A 14,455-nucleotide genomic window follows, 5' to 3' on the forward strand; every position below is an offset into this window, starting at 1 on the left:
ACACATTTCAGCAAGAAGGAGCGTGGCAAGAAGGAGCGAGAGGAGGCCAAGGACGGGCGGGGCAACCTCAGCAACCTCGGCAACCCCGGCTCCAGGAACGTCCGTGCCAAGGCGCCGCTCGCACACGCGGGCAGTCCCCACCAACACCTCACTTCGCCGTGTTCTGTCGTACTGGTAACCCCATCAATGCACTCCAATAGGCTAAAGAACTCCCCATCCACCAACACACAAAGGTGAGTGGAGCCAGAGTCCGTGTAGCGATTATTGATGCTGAACATGACTTCCGAACCATACATTTATTATGTCATGTGACGTAATAATACAGTGAGACCTCAACTTACAAACACCTTATCTTACAAACTTTTCGACTTGCAAACGTTAAATTTATGAAAATTAAACCTTATAATAAGCACTATTTTCATAATACACACCCACCACGGCTGGCGGAGTGATCTTCGGCGGAAGCACACGACCGAACAGCACATGAGGTTAAGTTACCAACAGTCCTTTTGGAAGGTGACTCTCCTTCCATAAGCCATCAACGACCATGAAAAAGTTCAATAAAACGTTATTTTACAGCACAGTTTATTTCTTTAATTACAGTCGTCATGTAATCCGCCTCTCTTTCCAAACAGCAATTCCCTTTGACCTTCGACCTCCAACGCCATTCCATCAAGCCATAAATGACCATCACAAATGTAAATAAAGCGACTTTATGATACAATGCAGTGTATTTCTTTCATCACATTTATTATACATAGAATAAGGTATGTTGTGTGTAGTTTTTTAGGCTTATTTAGTTGAAAAGTAGATTTTATGGAAACCCGGTAACGGATTATTCCCATTTCAATGGTTTCCTATGGGACATTTTTTTTGGAGATACACACTTTTCACTTTACACACTCTGTCTGGGAACCAATTAAGTTTGTAAATTGAGGTCTCACTGTACTACTACTACTACTAATAATAATAATCATCATCATAATACTACATTTCATTTGTAAGCGCCTTTCAAAACCCTCAAGGTCACTTTACAGTCACAAGATAAGTTTTCTCAGTGGGTGAGCAGCGGCGGCTACACGCACCAGCGTTCACTCAACCCGGAAGTAACTCAAATAGATTGAAAGCTAGCTAGCGAGGTAATAAATACAGATAGCCAGATTGATATATAACTAATAGATAGCTAGCTACCCAGCCAGATAGGTAATAGATAGCAAATAAATAAACATAGAGGCAAATAAATCAATTAACGTGTGCTTGAAAACATGGACAAAAAAACAAAGCTGGTCTTGTACTTGTAAAGAACCCTGGCATATAATTGCGTTGAGGAAGTGCAGGAAACCTATTTGACTGTTCTTAGACTTATTAATTTAAGAAAAAAAATGTCCCCTTTTAGTGCATAAAAATATATATATGACTTCTACTGAGCGTATTTCACAAACATTCCACCATATATAGCTATAGTTTACGTTTTAAGACTCGCGCTGAATATTCAGGAAGTCTTGTTTTCGAGTTGATGACGATGCCTGACGCGACGTCACGTCTGGAACGCCCCTGAGTAACAAGAAAGCATCTTCTCAGAATCTGAAGCCATTGTTTTGATTCTAGAGCAAGGCAAGACGTCCTGGCGTGACGTCACGAACAAGGAGGCGGGACCTTTTGAAACTCTGCATCTCCGGGGTCATTTTGAAGTAGTTTTGGGTCACTTAAACTCATTTCTATTGGTGTTTTGCATTTCACAAAAAATATCAGCCTGTAATGTTTTACTGATGTCAGTTAGGAAACAAAAAAAAACGTGTCGGTTGTCCTTTAAGGCTAACTGCAGCATTTGTATGATTATAACCACTGCCTCAAAAAGAAGCATTGAAACAATTTATTGTGCGTCTTTGACCAATTGTTGAGTTTTGTATTATCAGATGGAGAGAAATATAAGAAATTAGAAGGTTTGGGCTTTTGTTTTGTCATTGCAAACAATGACCTAAAAGAACTGTATGTTCGTTTCTTCACATGTGCGTGTGTCACACTGTATGCTTCCTGTCGTGAAATTGAATTCAGGTCCAACTTCAGCATGTCTTTCTGGCCCCAAGCAAAGGTCTTCGTGTATGATCAGGAGATGTGGGTTCACAGAGTGCATTGTCTTTGGAACTTTTCCCCGCAAAATCATGCTTGAGTCTCTGGAAACAGCTGCCTGGACTGCCAAAATTCTCCCTGGCGCTCCCAACTTTTCTACTTTTCAGCAGCCTCGTGTGTTCATACATATAGCAAGCAAGGCTGCGGTTGTGCTTTTTGGACTTGTTGGCATTTGTTTCACACTGCATGTACAAGTGTGTATGAGAGGGGCAAGTGGGAAAGACGGATTAGGGTGTGGCAAAAAAAAAAGTTCGCTTAAAGTTAGATTTGTCCTGCTCGACGATACTGAGCTGCGTTCATAGTGAGGTTGTTGGGCAGCGGCAATCATTTCTACAGGGGCGATATCTGTCATGATGTATTCTTTCCATGCAGAGCTTCAGATGATTACTACACTTTACAACAAAAGATAGAGCTGATGAGAAAGTTGATAACAGAAAAAAATATATGTGAAGGGTCAATCATTTGATACCGTGGTAGAAATTGAGAAAATGTAAAGGTCAACCAACACCATTTTTTGTTTTCTAACTGACATCAGAAAAACGTTTTATAGCTCCTAAAATACCCAAAAACACGCATGCTGATATTTTTAGTCAAATGCAAAACACTAATAAAAATGACTGAGTGTGCTAAAATTGCAATAAAATGAGCTGCGAATTGGGGATTTTCAGAAAGTCCCGCCCTCCAGTTCGGGACGTCACGCCAGGACGTCTTGCCTTGCTCCAGAATCAAAACAATGGCTTTAGAGAGTTCAGATTCGGAGAAGATGCTTTCTTGCTACTCATCCAGTTATGAATATGATTCAAATAGTTCTGATGTTTCCAATCGATTAAAGAAGTCCTCCCGTATCAATTCGAACTGTCAGGACTCCAATGTAGCGTCCCAGAAAATGCACAAGATAGCGCCCAAGCTCCGTTGGAAATGGGCTGATTTGTCTGCTGGGAATTGGTGTCAACTAGTATCAAATAGGAGTCTTGGTGCAACACACAACGATTCACCATCACGTTATTTATGTGTTTTCCTTCTAATTTCGCCATCAACACGATGGTTTCAGACCAAACAAAGTACCCAAAATGCATTGTGTGTGACTTTCTCGGTCGAGGGCGTTCCTGACACGATGTCACGTCAGACATCGTCATCAACTAGAAAACAAAACTTCCTGAATATTTAGCGCAAGTCTTAAAACGTAAAATATAGCTATATGCGGTGGAATCTTTGTAAAATGCGCTCAGTAGAAGTCATTTGAAGTTATTTTACAAATTATGGACGCAACTTGTCCGGAGGTGTCAGAAGATTATGTTGAACTCTGCAGGTGTACATTACCTGAAAATTGTCCTTTTGTTGTTCATGCTCATGCATTGTCAATCAAATATTTGGCATCATGAAAATAAATCATGAATAGTAATTTCACAATGTTTGTCTCTTATCTTCTTTGCATCAGCCCGAAACCTAAGACGGAGGCCATGGTCCGCTCACCTCCCGTCATGTCCCCCTCCACCGCCTCCCAGATGGACTCTAAAATGCCCAATCAGGGTAAGCCAGGGAGCGCTGGCAGCCAGTCGCAGCCCTCGCCCTGCGATCCCAAGACCTTGGGTGCCAAAGGAGCACAAAGTGTGGCAGGGGGTATCGGGCTGAAGAATGGCCAGAGCTTGACCTCCGGCCCGAGCTCCAAAGTGAAAGTGAAAAGAGAGCGAAGCACATCGGTGGAGTCGTTTGAACAGCCGGAGAGCGGAACGCCCACCATTGATGAAAAAGGTGAGGCTGCTTCTAACGGCAGCTTGATTCACGATGAGCAGGTTTCAGAGGCCAGTATTACTCAGAGCCCTTGTAAAGATTTGCTGTCAGCACCGATGATTTTATAGGGAAATTACGCAGTTTTACTTTGTACCGGGGCTTTTAACTGCTCGCCATTGAAATGAGAGAACAAAATCCGCAATGCTTGAATGCTGTTTTGTCTGTAGCTTATGACAACCCAAAGTCATCTCCAGTTGCCGTAGACGCAATCTCCTTTTGGGAATGGACATAATAATAGTACACTTGATCTCGAGGCGGAGCGTTGATAAATTGCATTTTTTTAAACAATTGTGACAAAATGGAGCGTACTGCTTGGCTTCGCTGGTCGCAGAGTCTCAATTAGATTGCCGTCTAAATAAGAATAGCGTCGCATTAGCTATCGGGAGAAGAGCTACATGAAGAGTTTTTTTCAAGGAAATACTATGGGGAAAACCGCCGGTGTTGAGGGATTCTATACTCTTTGAAAAGGATTGCGTTAGCTGTATAATATAGATTATCAATCATCAGGGGTCATTGTAAAAGTTGAATCAAAGCATCTGGATTCTTGGTTGTTTAATGGTTGATTTGACAACGTCGCCCAAATGTCTCAAGCTACCTCTTAGGGATTTTCTGTGTTTTTCCTGCCTGTCATCATAACTCACATTGCCTAGTGTGAGACCACGATTGGCTTTGTGTGTTTGCGCAGACAATAGCAGGGTGAAAAGGATGTGTGTGGCAGAGAGGAGGCAGCCTTACAGTGGAGCCGACTGGTGCTCGGGGGGAGAAAGTGACGAAGATGACAAAGGATTCTTCAGTAAGTGTTCTTCCAAGCATGTGTTGGTGTTCCATCAGTTGATCAATTCCACACATGGATGCATAACAACGCGTCCTAAAGCTGTGTCGTCTCGTCTTCCCGCAGACTGTAACTCCAGTGACGTAAAGCCACCAGATTCTGTCACTCATTCTACCTCCAACGCTGGACTCAGCCGTTCCTCCACACCCTCTCACAATTTACTAGGCGGCCAAGGATCCACGACGGAACCTGCTAGTGGCCAGAAGCCTGGCTCCAAACTTGTTTATGTCTTCACCACAGAAATGGCAAATAAGTAAGGAAGCTTCACTATTTGTTTTCTGAAAGCACGGGCGCATTGTTGGCTGCTGTGAGAAATTGCTAGAGCGCTTCATTTATTTTGTAGGATGAGTACCAAAAAAAAATAACCATAAGGAAATGTTAACAATCGGATTGAACACAGAAGCCAATGAAAATGGACTCCCATGGACCCACAATGAACTTATTCAAAGTTCATTGTGGGTCTGCATTATTTTCTGGCCATGATTGTCACTGTAAATTGTGTCTATTTGCTGATATCTGCTTTCCTTCTTGTCTTCAGGGCAGCTGATGCAGTTCTAACTGGCCATACAGAAAACATCATCACCTTCCACATGAAAAACATCTCCAGCAGCAAAGACAATGCTCACCTCCTTCTGGTAAAGCCATTCTCATATCCACCGACATTGATCACCTCTCAAATCATTCTAATCGTGGTTTATTTGTTCTTTTTACCAAAGAACAATACAGCAAACGCCCTCCGAAATGACTCCAAGCCTTCGCAGCAAACGACGTCCCATGGCCAAGATCAGAGCCACCAGCCCGGATCCAAGTCATCCTTAACGGGCATGCCAGAGCCGGCCCCGCCCCAGTCGGCAAACCAGGGAAGCCAGTCTGGCGCTCTTCCGCAGGATGGCTCGTCAGTTGCGGTCATCGATTCAAAGAATCTTCCCGGCAGTAGCCCCAGCAACAATGCAGGACCTATTGACCAGACACCCATGAGCCAAGCTGAGACAGGCCTGAACGCCGCCACGGTCAGTGAAGTAGGGCAGGGCGTCGGTCCCGGCGGTCCGGGTCTGACGCCCCAGCAGCAGCAGCAACAGTTGGCGCAGGAGCTTTTAAATATGGAGGCCAACACAGAAGGTCTATCCCAAGAGCAGTTGGAGCATCGCCAGCGCTCGTTGCAGACATTGCGAGACATTCAGCGCATGCTTTTTCCAGATGATCGTGAGGCGCCACCCCCTGGGCCTCCACAATCCCACGATGGAGGCCCCGACGGTCCTCCTCGGCGGTCTGAGCCAGGCCCCTTGCAGGCCATGATGGCACAATCTCAAAGCCTTGGACCGCCGAGTGGGCCAGGAGGACCTCGCCCACAAGGTCCACCATTCGGACCTCCCCACGGGCCCAGAGACATGCCTCCTTTTCCGCAGGATGAAATGGGTCCACACATGGGGGGACCGGGTGTTTGCGGAGACGGTGATCAAATGACCCCGGAACAGGTGGCGTGGTTGAAGTTACAGCAGGAGTTTTATGAGGAGAAGAGAAAGAAACAAGAAATGCAACATCGGCCACTTCCTCCGGACATGATGATGCACCCCCACGGTCCACGGGGCATGATACGAGGACCTCCACCACCTTATCAGATGGGCCCAGGAGAGATGTGGGGAGGACCGAGTGGGCCACAAGACCCTTACCCAGAACGCATGGGCATGGGCCCAGGACCCGGCCCGAGAGGCATGCCCCCTCACATGCAGCGAATGCCGGCCTTCTCGGGAATGATCAATCCTGAGATGGAAGGACCGCCGCGTCCCGGAATGGGGTGGCCGGACGACATGCCGCCTCGTATGGGAGATGGACGAGGGTTTCCTGGTGGTCCGGGGGCCATGTTTTCTGGCCCCGGTGGGCGAGGCGAGCGCTTCCCAAACCCTCAGTCAGTCCAAGAGGCCATGTTCCACCAAGGTATGGGAGGAGAGAAAGGCCTCCCCCCTGGCATGATGATGGACATGCAAAGGATGATGGGCCATCAAAGAGGTGGAATGGAACCAGGAAACGGCATGGGTATGTTTCCACGAATGCCCGGTGACGGTCCAATGAGCCCATCGTCAAGGCTCCAGGGAATGGGGGGTCGAGAATTGGGTCCCGAATTCGGCATGGGACCCGGTCCAGTCCCTGGACCACACATGCACCCTTCCAAACTACGAGATCCTCCAATGAACATGAGTCCGGATGAGATGATGAGAATGAGAGGAGGCCCTGCGATGGAAAACATGACTGGCCAAGGCAGGGCAATGCAAGGGCCGCCCTTCCCAGAGCAGCCACAACCTGGAGACTTTCCCATGGGGCCCGGGCGTCCTTTCCCCGGAGGAATGAGGGGCCCGCACGGAGAGCCACCGTTTGGCCCAGAACACCGAGCCACGCCAACTGGAGGCAACGGTCGCATGAACCACCTACCCCCTAATGCCGGCCCTTCTCAGGGCCAAAGAGGTCGAAAGCCAGCAGATTTGAATGTCCAAGCAGGCGGGGGCAACTCTCCTAGCATCAACCCACTCAAGTCCCCTCCTCTGAGACAGGTGCAGTCTCCCATGATGGGCTCGCCTTCCGGAAACCTCAAATCACCTCAGACACCGTCTCAGCTGGCTGGCATGCTCACGGGTCCCGCAGGCCCCCAGGCCCCCGCGGCGCCCCCATCTTCCGCGCCAATGAAGTCGCCGCACTCCATGATGGGATCGGCGGGAGCCTCCCCGGTTCACATGAGGTCTCCTTCTCTTCCCAATCCCTCGCCGGGATGGGCCTCGTCACCAAAGCCTCCCATGCAAAGTCCCGGAGTGCCGCAACAAGGCGGCAAGCCCCCTCTGAGCCTCACGTCACCAAACATGATGGGCAACATGGAGCAAGGTAGACTACACGTGTGCAATGTTTACAGTTGAACAGAGACACATTGGGCACAAATGTATCTTCAAAAAGGTTTTGAATTTGAGTCTTCATCATACGATAGTCATTATTGAATGGCTTTTATATTTTTAGTCTACAAGTCGCTCTGGTGTATCGTTTTCACACGTCAAAAAATGCATCATGATGAACGAAAACAAACATTGCGAATGTCAGAAGGAATGCTCATATTTAATTCATTCACTACCATTCCCGAATTTATTTGGGAATTAAAAATATGACCTGGAGCACCATTCCTGAATGTGTTCAGGTTTTGGTTTTTCGTGCGAGGGGGGGGGGGTGATAAAGTGCTGGTCAGACCTCTGGTAATTCCCTTTCCCTTCCACGAGGCATCTCATGTTACTCCAGACCCATATAACTTAGGAATTAACTATTTTTTTTCTGCTGTAAGAAGAGAGTCTAAGGTTACTTACACTGCATTGAATGTTTATGCAGTCCTAAAAGTCTGGATTCGATTGAAAATGACAAAAACCCTGGCACCGGAGTGAACACATTTTTACACGTCTGGCAGTTAATCATTACTTTGCGGGGGACGGCAAAATGACACATTCGTTCAGCCAGGAAACATGCCAGCCGTTATTAATGTACATTGATACCTTGGTTTACAAACCCCTTGGCTTACGAACTTTTCAGTTTACGAACGTTAAATTTATCAACATTTTACTTTGGCATACGAACTATTTTTCGGGATACACACGGAGCTGCCACAATGAATGATGTATCGTTCGCGAACGAGCCCGTTCTAACAAGAAAATGGCAGCAGGCTTGTTTTTGTCCTCTATTCCCCGCCCCCGGTCTTCGGTTAAAGCCGCGTGATTGGTCAAGAACGCAGCAGTGAGGGGAGGTGGTTTAAACATTAAAGAGACAGACAGAGTGACAAAATGGATAGAAAACAGTGAAATTTGGACTCGTTTCAACTTTGATAGTTCAAAGACAGACTGCACGGTTAAAATTCCCATCAATCAGGCTCCACAAATAACCCGCACAAGCCATCTGTACACTTGATGCTAAAAGCTATCAACCCAGCTAAACAGAACACAATTGATGAGGAACTAGATAAAATTATCGCAGAGAAAGCAACCTGAATGGTGAAAGAAGAAGGCTACTACGTTCCTCATCAAGTGTTTAATGCTGATGAAACCGGCCACTCCATTCCATCAAGCCATCAACGACCATCACAAAGGTAAATAAAACGACTTTATTATACAGTACAGTTTATTTCTTTATTTATAATATCATAGCACATTTATTATACATAAAATAAGGTATATTTTGTGTAGTTTTAAGGCTTTTAGTTTAAAATTAGAAAGTAGAAAATTATATTTTATGGGGACCTGGGAACACATTATTCTCATTTTAATGGTTTCCTATGGGAAATTAATTTTTGGGATACACACTTTTCACCTTACACACTCTGTCTGGGAACCAATTAAGTTTGTAAGCCAAGGTATCACTGTATTTGATCAACAATTTGTGAAAATAACATCAACATGCATGGAATGATCACATACATGTTATGAAATTAGAAAATTGTGACATCAGAGGTTTTAGACTGTCACCAATGATATACAGTAATTTATTTTACCAAAAGTGAGACCAGGCTCCCATCCAAACCCCCTTTTCCCCCAAAAAAATCTGTATGGAAATATTCTGATAGCTTCTGCTGCTTCACTCCGACCGCTCGGAAGCTGAGCGTAGTTCAAATGAGCCGTTGGTTTGTTCAATATGCCCCCAAAACGGAGTGCCGAAACCCATTGCATCAGACAGTACAGATGGAAACAATTCAGGCGCAAGCTGCTGATTGGTTTATAACACAGGTTGTGCTCAGGAATTAACGGGAGAAGAGCCGGCCGGGCTCTGCATTTCACAACACACACAGTCTCTCGTGGTGGTGTTCTGGCATCAGATTTGGCAATTAAAATCTTCAGGTACAATACTGTCATGCTAAAAAGGATGACCACCAGCCACGCTTTTGACTACTGGTTTCGCTTCCATTTCTTCTTTTTCTTTCATTTGGTGCTTTGCAAATACTTTTGATGCATTACCACCACCTTCTGGCCAATGGCAGAAATGCATGTGTTTGCCATCACAATCAGAAAACCTTTATTCGTCCCACAATGGGGAAATTGGCAGTCCACAGCAGCAATTTGAAAGGGGATGGGGTGGGGGGGGGGTAGAAAAACACGATATTCTAAGCATCGTAAAATCAAAATGTCAACTGCATACTCTAAAATATGCAAAACCGTTTCATAAAAAAATGGCCATAGTGCAAGTATCAAGAAAGGCATATTGATATATGTAGCTATATTGCATCAACCCATATATACAGTACAAGTGTCCAGGTTTTTGTCATTCTCAAATTCCAGGACCCACAGAATATTGAGTTTTGGGACTACATAAACATTCAATTCAGCATAAGAAACCTTAAACTATCGTCTTTGCTCAGGAAAAAAAAGGAGTTAATTCCTAAATTATATAGGTCTGGAGTTATATGAGCTTGAAATGTGGGCGTCTGTCCAAAATTCAATGCAACACATGCATATTGGTCTATATAACAACAGCTGAAGCAGGAACAAATTGCTTACATGGAAAAGAGGGAAACGCCGCCCCCCTCGGAAATCCCAACGTTTGATTCTTGTTTTTGCACCACACAGGTGGTAATGGGCCTTCAAGTGGCCCACCTTCCTCCGGTGCGCCGTCTGGCCCGATGTCCCTCCCTGGCAACGTGCCGTCGGGCAGCCCTTACACCATCCCGCCTGAGCCGACGCTCTCCCAGAATCCGCTCTCTATTATGATGTCGCGCATGTCCAAGTTTGCCATGCCAAGCTCCACGCCGCTCTACCACGACGCCATCAAGACTGTCGCCAGTTCCGACGACGACTCGCCCCCTGCTCGCTCCCCCAATCTTCCTTCAGTTAACAACAATGGTAATGTTGTTATTTAACATTTAGCAATGATGAGCCACTCTCAGTTCACTTACTGTGTGTGCATAGCATGGCTTAAAGCAGGGGTGTCAAAGTCATTTTTTGCCGCGGGCCACATTGTAGTTATGGTTTCCTCTCGAGGGCCGTTATGAATTTGGGGAACCCATTAGAATGTTGAAATCCCTTCAAATATTACATATGGAGAACACAGCAAATTAATGAATAACTCGTTTTCAAATCTGAAGTCAAGAATAATGACTTTTATTGTGGTTGACATCCAAAAATATGACATTTTGGCTCAGATTTTAGCAATCATCATGGAATTTAACAAGTTTGATTTGCTTTCGCGGGCCGAAAAAAAATGATGTGGTGGGCCGGATTTGGCCCGCGGGCCTTGACTTTGACACCTGTGGCTTAAAGGCTTAAAGTTCATAATTTGTAAAATCACTTCAAATGACTTCTACTGAGCGTATTTTACGAAGATTCCACAGCATGTGGCTTTATTTTACTCGCTGAATATTCAGGAAGTCCTGTTTTCGAGTTGATGACGATCCCCTAAGTGACGTCACGGAGGGAACGCCCCCTGACCGAGAAAGCGACACACAATGCATTTTGAGTACTTTGTTTGGTCTGAAAACTTTGTGTTGATGGCAAAATTAGAAGGAAAAAACATAAATAACGCGACGGTGAATATTTGTGTGTTGCACCAAGACTACTATTTGATACTAGTTGACAAATCAGCCCATTTCCAACGGAGCTCGGGCGCCATCTTGTGCATTTTCTGGGACGCTACATTTCGTCGCTTTGCTTACATGTCTCGAATCGATACGCTCAGGAGAAGTCATTTGAAGTGATTTTACAAATTATGGACGCAACTTGTCCGGAGGTATTGATCGTAAATAAATGTCATTTTTAGATGTTTAATCTCAGCATCACGTCACATTAGAAACAAAGGATTGCCCCGATAAGATATGTTTGTACAAAATGTCTTCATTTCTTTGCCGTCTGTTTGCAAGGTATGCCGATGAACCACCAAGGCAACCCTCGCATGATGGGACCCGGCAGCTCCGGGCCCATGCCAGCCCTCAGCCCCCTCGGTATGAACCCAATGGGATCGCAGCCCCTGTCGCACGGAATGCCCCCTCAAATGCCCTCTCCTAACGCCCCTAACATGGGCCCCGCCGGCATGATGCCTCACGGCATGATGATCCCCGCTAATCCGCAAGACCCCGGAATGGCCAACCCCCAAATGATGCCCCAGGGGCATCGTTTGGGTTACCCGCAGCGAAACCAGGGCTACCCGCTGACCCAATCGCCGTCCCAGCAGGGCCCCTTCTCTCCGCACAACGGGCCCGTCGGCCACCAAGGTTTCCCCGGACACCCCATGGGCTTCCAGGGAGAAGGAGGGCCGATGGGAGGGCGGATGGGGAACATGGCTCACGGGGGCGGGCCGGACGGGGTCATGTGCAAGCCCAACGCCCCCGGAGGACCCGAGTTCAGCAACATGCAAGGCGGCTTCAGCGAGGCGGACCTTCACGAGGTGATGCGGCCGGGAGCATCCGGCATCCCCGAGTTCGACCTCTCCAGGATTATCCCGTCGGAAAAGCCCAGCCAGACTCTGTCCTACTTCCCCCGCGGCGGAGGGGACAAAGCGTCGCACCCCTCCGGCTTTCCCATGATGGGCGAGGGTCCCCCGAGAATGGCGATGCCCATGCAGGGGATGGGAGGCATGCCGGGGGGGCCCCAAGACATGCCCATGGGGAACCCCGCTCACAATTCCATGCGCCCGCCGGGGTTCATGGGCCAGGGCATGATGGGCCACCAAGCCCGGATGATGTCTCCGGGGGGTCCCGGGGGGATGATGCAGGGACGGCAAATGGCTCACCCCGGACCGGGCGGCTCCCCTAACATGATGATGTCGCTGCAAGGCATGGGCGCTCCGCCGCAACAGACGATGATGATGAGGCCGCGGGACATGGACATGGGCTTCAGTCCGGGCCCCGGAATGTTCTAATCCGCAAACTTTGTATCGAGAATGTTCTGGGATGGAGTTAAAGAGGCTAATTGAGGAAGTATTATCCCCCCAAAAAAAAAAAAAAAAAATGGTGGATGTACCCTGGAATCAACTGAATGGAGACGCCCGGTCATGTCTTGCCCGTGGAAAGCGGGCACTTTTTTTTTTGTCCCCCCAATGGAGGTTGGGAATACCTTTTTGCCACAAGAACAATTTTGACTTATGAACTTCAGAATGTATGAAATTGTGCATTGTTTTTCGCAAAAAAAAAAAAGAAAACAAATCCATGTTTTTTGGGGTTGGACAACGTAGAGGAATCACCCTTGCTCTAAAATCAATATGGAGATGCTACAGTATACATACAGGATGTCCATCTTATTTTTGTTTTTTTTTTCCTTTTCCTAATTAAGAAAAAAAAATCACGGATGCGGTATGAAACAGGATTGAGACAAATTAGTGCTTTGTGAGGACTTGGGTAGAACTCCATCTTGTCTCCATTGTTTTTGACTGTTTCTGTACAGTATAGACATGTGAGCGTGTGTGTGTGTGCGTGCGTGCGTGTGTATAGGCATTCTATCAGTGACCTCTCAACTCCTATTACCTGACTTTACTTGGGAGGAGGAAGCGCCCCCTCCCCTTAAAGGACAATCGACGTCACTTTTTTGTTTCTTAACTGACATCAAAAAAACGTTTGATAGCTTCTAAAACACACAAAATGTTTGCAATCGATTAAAGAATTTATTCCGTGCCATTTTGATGCAATAGAGGTGAAATGTATCACCAAAAAAGAGGCAGAAAATGGTGACCAAGCTCCCTGTGAGGAATTAATCAACCCGTTTCCACAGGCTGATTAATTCCTTATACGGAGCTTGGTCGCCCTCTTCTGGCTCTTTTTGGTGCAACATAACGTTTTCAGAACAAACAAGTACAGCAAAATATATTGACGTGATGGAAGGACTGCTACCTTTTTTCGGTCAGGGGCGTTCCTTCAGTGACGTCACGTACGGACTCGTCACCAACTCAAAAACAAGACTTTCGGAATATTCAGCGCAAGTCTTAAAACGTAAAATATAGCTACGTGCGGTGGAATCTTTGTAAAATACGCTCAGTAGAAGTCATTTGAAGCCATTTTACAAATTATGGACACAACTTGTCTGGAGACGTCGGTTGTCCTTTAAAAAAAGAAAAAAATACTGTACTGTTGGTGGGCTATTCGAATATTAGTCTATTTTAATTTCCTTTGTAACTCCAGTGTATTACAAACCAAACTATGACCTCATAAAGATAATAGTATTATTAAAAAAAAAAAGAAAAAGCACAAACATGGACCGTCTGCCGAAAACTCTTCCTTTTTTTTATTATTATTTTTTTTTAACCACATGGCGTGTGGTAGGGAGATCCTTGAGGGGCTTTGCAGCACAAAATGACTACCACACATGATTACAAAGTACAGTGGGACCTCGGTTTACAAACCCCTTGGCTTACGAACTTTTTGGTTTACGAACGTTTATGAAAATTTTACATTGGCATACGAATTATTTTTCGGGATACACACGGAGCTGCCACATTGAGTGATGTGTCGTTCGCGAATGAGCCCGGAAATGGCAGCCTATCCCATATTCCGTGCCCCCGGGGGGGATCGGGTTACAGACAGAGAGAGTGAGGCCGTTCTCCAAAAAACAAAATGGCGTCTTCGGTTAAAGCCATGTGAGTGGTCAAGAACCCAGCAGGGGGGGGGGGGGTTAACATTAAAGAGCCAGGCAGACAGAGAGAGAGACACACACACGAAAGGGAGATGACAGAGCTTGAAACAAAAAAAAGACATGGGGAAAAAAAAAC

General features: G+C 46.2%; 1 protein-coding gene across 2 annotated transcripts in view; it reads left to right on the top strand.

Annotated features, from left to right (window-relative positions):
• Positions 1–13,942, top strand: part of bcl9 (BCL9 transcription coactivator) — a 45,318-nt gene extending 31,376 nt beyond the window's left edge. For both annotated transcript variants that reach the window (XM_089003550.1, XM_089003551.1), the window contains exons 3-10: positions 1–233; positions 3,569–3,882; positions 4,607–4,714; positions 4,820–5,006; positions 5,292–5,388; positions 5,470–7,624; positions 10,333–10,605; positions 11,619–13,942. The exon at positions 1–233 is cut by the window's left edge and continues 231 nt beyond it. In XM_089003550.1, coding sequence (XP_088859676.1) covers positions 1–233; positions 3,569–3,882; positions 4,607–4,714; positions 4,820–5,006; positions 5,292–5,388; positions 5,470–7,624; positions 10,333–10,605; positions 11,619–12,616 — 4,365 coding nt within the window. In that variant the 3' untranslated portion in view covers positions 12,617–13,942. The remainder of the gene's footprint in view (positions 234–3,568; positions 3,883–4,606; positions 4,715–4,819; positions 5,007–5,291; positions 5,389–5,469; positions 7,625–10,332; positions 10,606–11,618) is intronic.
• Positions 13,943–14,455: the final 513 nt, after the last annotated feature.

Source organism: Hippocampus bargibanti, linkage group LG08, assembly GCF_051943395.1.
Source record: "Hippocampus bargibanti isolate YZ-2025 linkage group LG08, ASM5194339v1, whole genome shotgun sequence".
In the NCBI taxonomy this organism is placed as follows: Eukaryota; Metazoa; Chordata; class Actinopteri; order Syngnathiformes; family Syngnathidae; genus Hippocampus; species Hippocampus bargibanti.